Source organism: Alosa pseudoharengus, unplaced genomic scaffold (genome assembly GCF_046254945.1).
Source record: "Alosa pseudoharengus isolate Yale_2024_CS ecotype anadromous, Long Island Sound unplaced genomic scaffold, YU_APseudo_1.1 YU_APseudo_1.1_scf_2, whole genome shotgun sequence".
NCBI lineage: Eukaryota > Metazoa > Chordata > Actinopteri > Clupeiformes > Clupeidae > Alosa > Alosa pseudoharengus.
This window is the reverse complement of record NW_027468663.1, coordinates 52,150,662-52,163,203: the sequence shown is the minus strand read 5'-3', so window position 1 is coordinate 52,163,203 and position 12,542 is coordinate 52,150,662. Positions and strand designations below refer to the sequence as shown.

General features: G+C 43.1%; 2 protein-coding genes across 5 annotated transcripts in view; one reads left to right on the top strand and one right to left on the bottom strand.

Annotated features, from left to right (window-relative positions):
- tmem192 (transmembrane protein 192) overlaps positions 1-4,796 on the top strand; it is a 12,814-nt gene extending 8,018 nt beyond the window's left edge. For 3 of the 4 annotated variants that reach the window (XM_076295479.1, XM_076295476.1, XM_076295477.1), the window contains 2 exons: positions 3,355-3,466; positions 4,582-4,796. In XM_076295479.1, the coding sequence (XP_076151594.1) occupies positions 3,355-3,466; positions 4,582-4,705 (236 nt within the window). In that variant the 3' untranslated portion in view covers positions 4,706-4,796. Of the gene's footprint in view, positions 1-3,354; positions 3,515-4,581 lie in introns of all 4 variants that reach the window. The other variant, XM_076295478.1, reaches the window with a different exon arrangement.
- Positions 4,797-7,107: 2,311 nt separating this feature from the next.
- Positions 7,108-10,043, bottom strand: apela (apelin receptor early endogenous ligand). Its single transcript, XM_076296075.1, has 3 exons — positions 9,570-10,043; positions 8,482-8,568; positions 7,108-7,313 (listed from the first exon to the last, which is right to left on the bottom strand). The coding sequence occupies exons 1-2, from the start codon at positions 9,643-9,645 to the stop codon at positions 8,483-8,485; spliced, it is 162 nt and encodes a 53-aa protein (XP_076152190.1). The 5' UTR covers positions 9,646-10,043; the 3' UTR covers positions 7,108-7,313; position 8,482.
- Positions 10,044-12,542: the final 2,499 nt, after the last annotated feature.

Below are 12,542 nucleotides of genomic sequence, written 5' to 3'. Positions count from 1 at the left end.
CAGGTGAGTGCAGCGCAGCTGCTGGGTGAGGGGGGGTGGGCAGGGGCTGAGAGAGGCCGAGACTGCAGCGCAGGGCTGGAGTGGGGGACTGAGCTGGACTCTGCATAGGGTTACTGACACAGGACAGCAGCCACAACAAACGGATGCTGCAGTGGAGAGAGGAGCACTTTAGCACAGACATCAACACTGTTCTGGGCCACTTTAACACACACATCAACACTGTTCTGGGACACTTTAGCACAGACATCAACACTGTTCTGGGACATTTTAACACAGACACTTTAGCACAGACATCAACACTGTTCTGGGACACTTTAACACAGACACTTTAGCACAGACATCAACACTGTTCTGGGACACTTTAGCACACACATCAACACTGTTCTGGGACATTTTAACACAGACACTTTAGCACAGACATCAACACTGTTCTGGGACACTTTAACACACACATCAACACTGTTCTGGGCCACGTTAGAACAGACATCAACACTGTTCTGGGACACTTTAGCACACACATCAACACTGTTCTGGGACATTTTAACACAGACACTTTAGCACAGACATCAACACTGTTCTGGGACACTTTAGCACACACATCAACACTGTTCTGGGACATTTTAACACAGACACTTTAGCACAGACATCAACACTGTTCTGGGACACTTTAGCACACACATCAACACTGTTCTGGGACATTTTAACACAGACACTTTAGCACAGACATCAACACTGTTCTGGGACACTTTAGCACACACATCAACACTGTTCTGGGACACTTTAACACAGACACTTTAGCACAGACATCAACACTGTTCTGGGACACTTTAGCACACACATCAACACTGTTCTGGGACATTTTAACACAGACACTTTAGCACAGACATCAACACTGTTCTGGGACACTTTAGCACACACATCAACACTGTTCTGGGACATTTTAACACAGACACTTTAGCACAGACATCAACACTGTTCTGGGACACTTTAGCACACACATCAACACTGTTCTGGGACACTTTAACACAGACACTTTAGCACAGACATCAACACTGTTCTGGGACACTTTAGCACACACATCAACACTGTTCTGGGACATTTTAACACAGACACTTTAGCACAGACATCAACACTGTTCTGGGACACTTTAACACAGACATCAACACTGTTCTGGGGCACTTTTAAAGAAGATAGCACAGACGATCACAGGACATTAAGTGATCTGTTTGTTTGTATGAATGTTTAATTTAATTTTGTTTCCACTAAGGAATACATGTGATTGATAATGTGGGAGTATGTATTATGTAGACTCAATAGTGTGTGCAAGCCATATGTCAATTAATAACTATAGCCCAAGATAGTTTGGGTTGCAAACTATTCTGATTCTACAAAACTGTACTGAAAAAAAGACATGGAGATGTTAATCAACCGTGTACCTGTTTGTGTGTGAGAGAGAAGAGAGAGAAGAGAGAGAAGAGAGAGAAGAGAGAGAAGAGAGAGAAGAGAGAGAAGAGAGAGAGAGGAAGTGCGGGAGAAATAGAGATTAGAGTTATTATCACATTGTTTGTGTTTATGGTGTCATTGACTGAGTGAGGTGCCACTGTTTGTTAAAGATGTGAGGAATGTGTCACATCCTCCTTAAACAACTCTCTATCTCTGAGCCTTTATGTCCCTCTCCCCCAGCCATAGCTCTGAGCCTCTATGTCCCTCTCCCCCAGCCATAGCTCTGCATGACCCTCCACCTCTCACTGGCTCTCTTGCTCACGTGACAAATCAACCATAGTACCCTCAGTAGCAGAATAACGCAACATTCAAAAGTACACTCCAAATTCATCTACAACCAGCAAAGCATACTTATGCATATTTTTTGTCAGACTGTTCAGTGCTGTTGCAGACCTAAAGTATTATATTACTCTTGACTAATGTAAGAGTGTGTGTGTGTGTGTGTGTTTGAAATGTAGGATATGACTTGTTGATCTGCCTTGTTTCGAGAGGGAGTTAAGTCTTTTGGAGACGAATGACTGTTGCAGGAAGTGCATCATAACCAAGTGACGCCAGACCCTCTTGTAACAGCTGCACTGTGGTTGCACTGCAGGCTCAGAGAAAGAGTTAGAAATGAAGGCAGAGAAAGGACACGTTTCCCATGCTGCTTCCTCATGTTGGAATGCGCAAAAGTGTACAACAAATCAAAAGGATGCCTTCTTGTGTGTGATTTCCGCAACAGTGGTGCTGAAAACGTGTTGATAACCTGCTGTAAACCTACTGTAAACCAATGTGACACATAGTAGCCTACAGAAAACACTGAATTGATGTGATATAATGAAGACTTATTAAATGTTAAATGTATGCCTACAATGGTTTATTAAACATCATAGTCATTTATTTCGTCAGTCATTATGCTCATTTTAATGAATAGGAATGAAATTTAAACCATAGGCAATGGAGACAGAATTCTGAGATATCTGCCGTGAGTCACTGGTCAGCTGGTGTGTCCAGGGTCGTGTTTCCTAGCTCCTCCCAGCTGACTCTGGCAGATCACGTGGACAGTCAGGCGCAATCGATTATTTAAGAAATAAATGTGAATTACGCGTAATAATAAAAAGCTTCTACCTAATGCGACTATTTTCTCCTTAGACTGGAAAAGAAAACAAGTTTTCCCCACTGTATTCTCCATAAACAGTAAAGTATATTATGTATCTACTTCCGCTCTCACTTCCGGATGACTCTTTTTTACGTGTTTGACGTCACTTCCTGGACTTGTCTGACGTTCTCTAAATGACTTAACCCCTGTGCTTGTTTTGCTTGTTTCTGTAAGTGCTGTGTGGAAGTGATGTGATATTGGGGGTTGGGTGGGGTGGGGTATATGAGTGTAAAACAGAAGTTGAGTGGAGTGTGTGAGAATGAGAGATAAAGACTTAAATAGATAATGTGTGTGTGTGTGTGGGGGGGGGTGTAGTGTGAGAATAGCACACTAGAAGTGGAGGATGTTGCAGCTACAGTGCTGCTTTCCACACCTACTAAACACACGCATTCACACTTCTGAAGTGCAAGGCTTAAGACCAACGTCTTACGTTGGTTGCACTTTTTTTTATTTATGTGCACGGGCACATCATTTGGGTAGATCAGGGGTCAGAGTGTACTAGAGACAGAGTAGGCATGGGTCTTCACAGAGCAGAGTGTTTCTAGTACATTTATATCAATTGCTATTCATTATAGTGGAAGCTAATTGTTGCAGCAGACGCTAAGCAAATGGGACACATAAGTTGAGTGTAGCGTCCCTGTTATATCTATAAAGTATTTTGTTTGTTTTGCTTGTATTGATTATTGTTTGTGTGTGTGTGTTTTCTGTTGTAGTGAAGGTGGTGAGATTTAACACGGAGAAACTCAGTCCTGACATCAATCAAGAAGAGCACTTCCACACCTACTTGAGCAGTGGCAGTCACGCTCACACCGAGACGGGCTTCAGGTAAGACACCTACTCACTCAGTCACGCTCACACCGAGACGGGCTTCAGGTAAGACACTCCCTCACTCCCTCCCTCGCTAGCGGTCCAGTTACACGACCCAGTAGTCTAGTAAGAAACGATCTGCATTGGCGCTACACTGATACCTGCTCATCCTGAGCCAGTGCTTGGATGCACATTGTAAAAGTTTGCACTGACACAGCATCTTGGTGCTGTATGGGGCATCTAGGCGATGCCAGTCACACCATGCACAGGGCTAAACGTAGCCGTGTCCACGCACATATACTTCCCCTCACATACAGAGGGTTCAGTACACAAACACATGCTGTATGATGTTGTCTAAACAGCCATCACTCACCCCCAGGACCACGACCAGCTACCAAATCGAACATGCTGATTTCTCAGTGTTCAATATCAAGCCTTCCGACAGGCAAACTACTGGGAATGGCCTACATGACTCAGCTACATAGATTTTCCAATCTTTTCTAAAGTGGAAATTCAGTTAAGCACCCTTATTACACTCTGCATTGTGAAATGCCTTATTATCACACGTCTTACACTCTCCATGTTGTAATCACGTTTAAAAGCTCTGTTACTTATAGGAACATTATATTTTATACTTATAGAAACATTATATTTTATACTTATAGAAACATTATATTTTAATCTTATTTTAAATGTGTTCCTGATTCAGTCATCTGATATTTTTACCTGGAATGTCCTGGTTGGGCCTCCGTATAATTATCTCTCTGTAGCCACCTCTATCTGCCCATCTCTCTGTCTTTGCTCTTCCATTAGCATCTGCAAAGAGGGCCCACACACACACACACACACACACACACACACACACACACACACACACACACACACACAGTCCCTTGGGTCGGGCTGAAGGCTTTGTAAACAGAGGCCAGTGGGTCAGTTTCCTCAAAGAAACAACACATTTCCACCCATCACACACTAGCCACTGGGTGTGTGTCTGTTTTATCACTGTTTTTCTTAAGCTTTATTGACTCTTTGTGTGTACGTGTGTGTGTGTGTGTGTGTGTGTGTGTGTGTGTGTGTGTGTGTGTGTGTGTGTGTGTGTGTGTGTGTGTGTGTGTGTGTGTGTGTGTCAGGGATGGCTCGAGTCTTGAGGAGGTGGTGGAGAAGCAGGCGGATGTCATAGAGTACCTGAAGCAGCACAACACTCTGCTGAGCAAGAGGATTCTGGCGCTCACTGCTCAGCAGATCAGAGACTGACACCAGGACCCTCCACTGCCTGCTGCACTGCACGAATTTTAGCTGTGTGTGTGTGTGTGTGTGTGTGTGTGTGTGTGTGTGTGTGTGTGTGTGTGTGTGTGTGTGTGTGTGTGTGTGTGTGTGTGTGTGTGTGTGTGTGTGTGTGTGTGTGTGTGTGTGTGTGTGTGTGTGTGTGTGTGTGTGTGTGTGTGTGTGTGTGTGTGTGTGTGTGTGTGTGTGTGTGTGTGTGTGTACACATGTGCACGTCTGCATAATGTGTGTGTGAAATCAAACTGGTTGTGCGCCTGGTGAGTAAGAACATTGTGTTTGTTGGGTGTGTGTGTGTTTGTATTGAGAGTGAGGGAGATAGTGAGAGGGCCCGGCCTCTGAGGTCATGGCTGGCTGATCAGAGGAGTCTTTAGTGGCAAATGACCCCAAGTAACCTTTCCTTAACGATACTCTCGCATTACTATGCCAACAGTTCCCTAACAACACAATGGTTTGAGCCAGGAAGGAATCATGTTCAATCATTTCTATTACTCATCTCTTATCAGTGTTTAATATTTTGGGCAGGGTCTAATGTTTTATTTTTCTATTTTACTGAACTATTATTATTTTGTTTACATGAAAATGAATGATTTGTGTCACCTCATATATGTAATGCTTCTCTGTGTGTGTGTGAGCAAGTGATAGAGAGTGTCTCAGGAATTGTGTGGATCTGCTTTGGGTTACTGGTCTTGATGCTTGTTTTCTTGTCATTTCTGTCAAACTACTCATGTGTAAGTGGAAAAGTAAAGTGTTCCATATTAAAGACTGTTTGAGATGATTTTGTACTTCTTTGTGAATTAATAAAACATGTTGGGTGTCTTGTCAGATATCATTTTAAAACTTGTCATTAATATTCATTTTAAGTCCCTCAAACAGTCAAGTGTACAGTATACCAGCTGTGTGACAACCAGTTTCGCAATAACTACCAAAAATGCAATAAAATTATTACAATTCTCGTTTATTGCAAAACTGGTTGCAAAATGTGTTTCCAATACCTACTTTCAATGTTAAAGTAGTCAGTTGGAAATCACTAGTCAATAAAATAGGGAATCTATTCATCATCTTATTATATCATTATGGTTGTTTTCTAGATCATTTAGATTTGTTTATGATATTAACCGTCCTACACAACTCTAAACAGTCAGTAACATCCTAAAATGAACATCTGCAATCATTCTACGAACTTTGATATAAAGTTATTGCAGAAATGTTTGAAAAACACGTTTTCCAACCAGTTTTGTAATAAACCAGTATTGTATCAAAAGATTTTCAATGGACAAGTAAAGAAAGTAGTCATTAGTTGGAAATCATTAGGTCGGTCATATAGGGAATATATTCATCATCTTATTGTATCATTATGATTGCTTTAATTTGAGATAATTTGGATCTGTTTTTCATATTTGCTGTCCTACACAACTGTAAATAGCCAGTAACATAAAAAGGGACATCTGCATACATTCTACAAACGTTGAAATAAAGTGATTACAAATCTGATTTATTGCAAAAATGTGTCTTGCAACCAGTTTTGCAATAAACGAGAATTGTAATAATTTTATTGCAATTATGGTAGTTCTTGCAAAACTGGTTGTCACACAGCTGTAAAAGGTTTACATGAACTTGGACTGGATGACCTGATGACCCTCTGAGTAGGCCACAGTAGAGACTCTTTTATGCCCGACGTTGAATATGAAGACCGAAGCCTCTGCCCTCACTGTGTGTCCATTTAGTCCCTCGTGCATGTTTTCTGCTTATGGACGCAGATGAAACGGCAACGTCTGAAATGTACTGATCTATGTTCAAACAAACAAAGAACATAATGACGGACTACCACACTTTCCCTTGTGATGGCAATGGAGATCAATTGGACGAGTTTGAAAGCTAATTGTTGTGTATCAGTCACGCTTTGTGAAGTCTTAAACATCACAAGCACCATTTACTTCTCTAAGAGGCCATCAGTTCCTTTTAGCACTGCAATCAACAGAGGACTTCAGTGGACAACCGCACTGAGCACATACAGAACATCTGACTCTGGACCAGCAATTGGCTGACCCAAATACACGTCCTAGTACACGACTGGCCATCTCTTAGGGCAACCCCCTGGGGACTCATTAAGAGATACAGGTCCCAGCTCTGCTTATACTTCTCTACCTCCTCTTGTCCAATGCCTGGCCCACAAGAGGCTCAAAGATGGAAATGTTATGTTTTCTCACCGTTAAGATTTGAGTATACACATTTTTATTTAATATTCAAATAATAAAAACATTTGAAGTGCATAACTTACAAATAAACACATTTCAAAGAATACTTTACAAAATGTCATTCTCATTTTTAAACTATTTACAAAAGCTATGAGTAGTGACAACTCAAGTCCACTGCATATATATATATAAGAGAGTAGCCGTGGTGTAAGAGGAACGTTGTAATCATTATCTGTAGAAACCACTGAAACACCACAGTCAAGCTTCTTGGCCCATATCCTCTCAGCACTGGATCACAGAAGGCGGGTTTGTCTCGGCGGACGAGAATTCCATTGTCCTGTAGTTCGTTTTCCACTGATTGTCCCCTTTTTCATAGACGTCCCCTAGAAAAGACAAGCAATACAGGAAACTGTTGAGTTGGGGTGACAGCCATTCTGTGTTTGTTTGAGCATGTGAATGTGCATCTAGTTACGGTTGGCCGGCCCTAACTCAGTGTTTGTTTGAATATGTGAATGTGCATGCAGTTCCGATTGGCCGGCCCTAACTCAGTGTGTGGGGTCAGGGAGCAGAGGGGAAAGGCCGTGACTTCAGCGAGGAGCAGGACAACAGTGCAGTGGCTCCGCAGGGCTGCTGCCGCCATTAGGGTGATTTATTTCACACACACACACACACAGGCTCCCTAATCACTAACACACACCTTAGGCATTAAAACTGCCACTAACCCTTTTTCTCACATCGCCTTAGACTAACGCCCCCATATCACCTCCTGTGTGTGTGTGTGTGTGTGTGTGTGTGACCATTGCTTCACCTCATAACTCACATGAGTGTCTTTGTTTAAAGCTGGACTGGAGGAGTTTGTGTGTGTGTGTTTCTAGTCCCAGCTGCTGGTTTATGGCCTTGTAACCTTGATCCTTGCTCTCAACTGTGCGGAAAGGTCCCCAAACAGCCAATGATTCCTTGACAGATAACTAAATACTTACACATTTATTCTTTAATCATTTTGGCAAAGCTAGAGGCACGCCAGACCCAAGTCCTTCGATAAGAACTCACACCATGTGCGCCGACAGTAACAGAGACATTCCTGCCATTGTGTCTGGGTTTTGTTTGTTTCTTATTAGCAGAAGGGCTTTAGGAATGTAACTCAGCTTACCACCACCAATGCAATTTGGTGTGTGTGTGTGTTTGTGTGTGTGCGCGTGCATGAGTCTGTTTACTCACATCCACCCAGAAAGTCTCAGAGTGTAATTACCCAGTTAATTTATTGTGTGTGTGTGTGTGTGTGTGTGTGTGTGTCTTTGAGTGTGGCAGGGCTTTTGAAACACATACACTAAGAGGAGGTTTGTTAATTTATCAGGCTTGTTGTCCTGGGATAGGCCTACAAGCACCTCTGAAGAATAGATTTTGAATCACCACACTAAGACACCTTGCAGGAAAGGCCATCGTGAATTTAGGCTGCAGATTACTGCAGATATTCAAGCTAGTTCACCCTGTAAGAGAGCTTCAGGGGAAGTAGCCTAAGGTTTACACACCAGGCGACTTTGAGTGTCTTACCTTAGGGGAATGGCACACGTGAATGCAGCGGTAGGCAGCGTTTATGCGGACAATGTCGCCGATATTTTCTACGGATATTCAGGAAATCTGTAAAAACAAAAAGCAGAGTGAATAAGACTAGCAATTCTAGAAAGCTGTTTTATCTCATTTACACGCTGGCCTTGTGGTTATTATGTCTTAGGGGCTATGACATCAGCGGCCACTGGCCAGCATAGGCCTTTGTGATTCAATCATGGAATTATCGAGTGGGACCAATCTTCCCAAAGGTAACAGGCATTCTAGCTTCTCCAATATACCAATTACGCATGTGATGATAACGAATTTTCAGCCTCTCCCCATGCAACTGCCAATTTAGAACTGTTCCTCCCTCTGACCAAGGTTTGAGCTACCGTGACCAACAGGAAACGATAAAAATCGAATGACTTTATGACTGCAACCACTCTGAAATTCCTCTCCTGGGACCACCTCTACGTGCGCGCTCCTGTCTCTTCGTCTCTGTCTTTCTCTCCGTCTCTGGAGTAGTATTATGCTAATGTGGACCGTAGCGCAACCTTCATTACCATTGTGTTAAACATCATGACTAACAAAAGGTCTGCACAGCCGGTCAGCCTGGGGGCACAGATTACCGGTGGAGCCGTAAAGGTGGCGATGGTTTCAGATGTAGATTTTGATTGAAGCCTAAGGACACAGTTTAAGGTCTTTTTTTAGCTCCACGGGTGCCACCTCACTGCGTTACAGAGAAGCGCATCCGTCACCTGCACTGCCCTGAGTGACCACATATAGCCTAGTTTATGAGTTTGTTGCTAGAAGCTCAAACTGTATTCACACCAAATAAGCATAATCTGCAAAGAATTACATTATAGGCCTACGGTAATGCAGTAGGCTAGTAATGTTTTCACCACAACAAACGGGGTCCAAGGCAGATATAGACAACATCCGTGTAATTAAGAGTTTATAATGTCAATTAAAACGGATTTGATTTAATTAAAGGAGTGCATACTAGACCATTAGAATACTACACAGAGCAACTGTCAGATAACCTAAACGAGAAGATTGTGTGAAGCAGCTGTGGTCTTGGTGATGCTTACCAGGTTTTTGCGCGTTCGCCAACAGCAGCACCGACAGAAGCAGTAGAAGGAGGAGGATTGGGTTGAAGAGCCTCATGTTGATGCCGAAGGTCAGGTGTTCAACCGGTAAATCCTCCCGGTACCGTTACTACGAGAACGGCTGCGTTATTTCGATAGTGTGGAAATTCCACTTCAAACAGTCTCCTGTGTATTAGTTAACTGAATTCGATAACGGTCCTTTTGTAAGTTCAGAATCTTTCAACGTTAATGCTCAGTACAGAGATTTCTTCAGTAAAGAGATATCCAACACATGACCAACATTAGCACTGTGTCCCTCTTTGCTGATTTGCCGCCGTGTCCATGTGCCTCCTGGTCTACTTCTCTCGCCGTGTCCCCTCTCTTCTCTTTTTCTTCTTCTTCAGCTGACAGATGACCCAAAGTAAGTATGAATGACCCGAGTGGACAAAGCCGCTTTCCCCCTCTTTAAGTACCACTGAAGACTGAAGAGGGAGGGAAGAATGGGAGGGAGGGAGGGAGATAGGAGGGGAAGAAGAGGCAGAGATGGGGAGGGGTATGTAAAAGACCCCCATTCACACACACACACACACACACACACACTCTCAGAGAGAGAGAAAGAGAGATACACACACTTTGCATTGCACATATTGACCCCACATGTAGCAGGCAATAGAGCAGGAAGCTACTCTCTACTCCCCCACCCTCCTGGCTGTTCCTTGTGTGTCTACATGGGGAGTGTGTAGTGTTTCTTGAGCTATTGGAGTGCCCTCTCTCTCTCTCTCTCTCTGTGAGTGCATGCTTTAGTCCTTTATTCACCTGTGGGATGTTAAGTGGCTGTTAAGTGATGGCTGTTGTTGGTGCATCTGTGAACACTTGAACACTCAGCTAATGAGGTGAAGCCTTTTGTGCTTCACTACACTCCTGTGCGAGCGTGTGTGTGTGTGTGTGTGTGTGTGTGTGTGCGTGTGTATGTATGTGCGTGCGCGCGCGTGTGTGTGTGTGCATGTGGATAACAGGGGCTACCCAGGCGGCTACCCTTGGCAGTGGGAAGTGAACATCTGGACTTAACCTGAGTTACATCACACACACACACACACACACACACACACACACACACAGCTGGTTCACTTTTTGTTGACTTAATGAACTAAAGTCCATGTAATATGAATCCATGAATTCTGAATTCACTGACATAAACATGCCAACCAACTGTACAATCAGGGGCACAGACAGACACGCACATACACACGCATGCACACACACACACATGCATGCACACACACACACGCATGCACACACACACACACATGCATGCGCACACACACACGCATGCACACATACACACACACACACGCACACACAAATGCACTCACACAGAAACACACACACACTCGCACCAGTTTCTATAGTTTGATTTTTGACTTACTGTTTTACACAGATAATTACATTATATTGCTGTCCATGAAAGAAAGGTTCATGGTCTCAGTGAAACTGACAGTGTGTGTGGGTGTGTGTATCTGAAACAAAGAAAGGTTGTGAGTGAATGACGGTATGTTTTGTACACACACTAATGTGCACAAGCTGTGAATAGACTAATTAGGACCCACTATAGAACAATGAGTTATTCAGGCCTGCTATGCTAATTCTCCACAAAACCTGCCATACAAACTAACAAATGGTATGCACTTGTGTGTGTGCATGTAGCAGTCTATGTGTGCATATGTGTTTGTGGGTCAGAGAGAATATATGTGTTTGTCCAAAACCACTCAGCACTGAAAGAATGTGACTGACAGGGTTAGTATGAGCCTAAGCTTAGACAGCTTAAGAGTGACTGGACCTCCATGTGATCTTTAAAGGAACCGTATGTAAGAAATGTATTTCAATTAATCATAAAATTGCCCTAATATGTCACTAGACATTAGGAAATCATGTTCATTTCAAATACTTATATCACTGTATACCACAATCTTACATACGGTTCCTTTAATGTTTGAGTGCTAGGGGAAAAGTGAAAAGCATGTATACTTTTTGTCTGGTTTTATTTTTATCATGAAGCCGTGGTTGTTGATGAGGTCATTGTTAGAATGTTATTGCTCTGATTGGCGTCTTCAGACTACAGTGAAGTCCGGCAGTCTAGCCCAGCAGGTGTGCAGGTTAATGAGAGCAGGTGGCCATTAGAGCCATGATAGGCTGAGTTTGATGAATAAACATTTAAGACACTTTTAGCAACCGAGTGTCCATTGAGAGGTTCCAGTGTTGTTGTGAGATGAATGAACTTTATTGTCATTGTGCAGTGTAGACAGTAGTATACAGTTAAGATATAAAGTCAACATCATTCATAAAATCCCCAGAAAAGTCTTAAACCTCTTATGGAACCAATGTGGATTTTAGACTAAACATGTTTTATGACATATAGAGAATGAATGAAACCTGCATTTATCTTTTTGAAACTTTTCCCCAAAATGGTTGGAGATTATGGATGGCCTACTTTACAAGTGCATTCCACATGTGAAGAGACACACACACACACACACACACACACTCACACACACACACACACACACACACACACACACACACACACACACACACACACACACACACACATACGGACAGACACACGCACGCACACACTCACACACACATGCACACACACACACACACACACACACACACACACACACACACACACACACAAACACTCATCCATTCATTTTTATGCGGGATTACAAGCCCAGCAGGCAGCTAATGGATCACACATCAACAGTCTACTCTTATAGGCCAGAATCTGCACTTAACCCCTTGAGTGTCTGTGCCAGTGTGTGGGCCAGTGGACAGGAGGTCAGCTCAGCCCAGCTCAGCACAGACGGATGGGTGAGCCTGTCTGCTTATTATGGGCCCATGAGGCCCTATTGTTAGTTAGATGGGCCAACAAGTTGAGTTTCTGCCTTGTCTCTTCTCTGTCTGCTGCTTGGA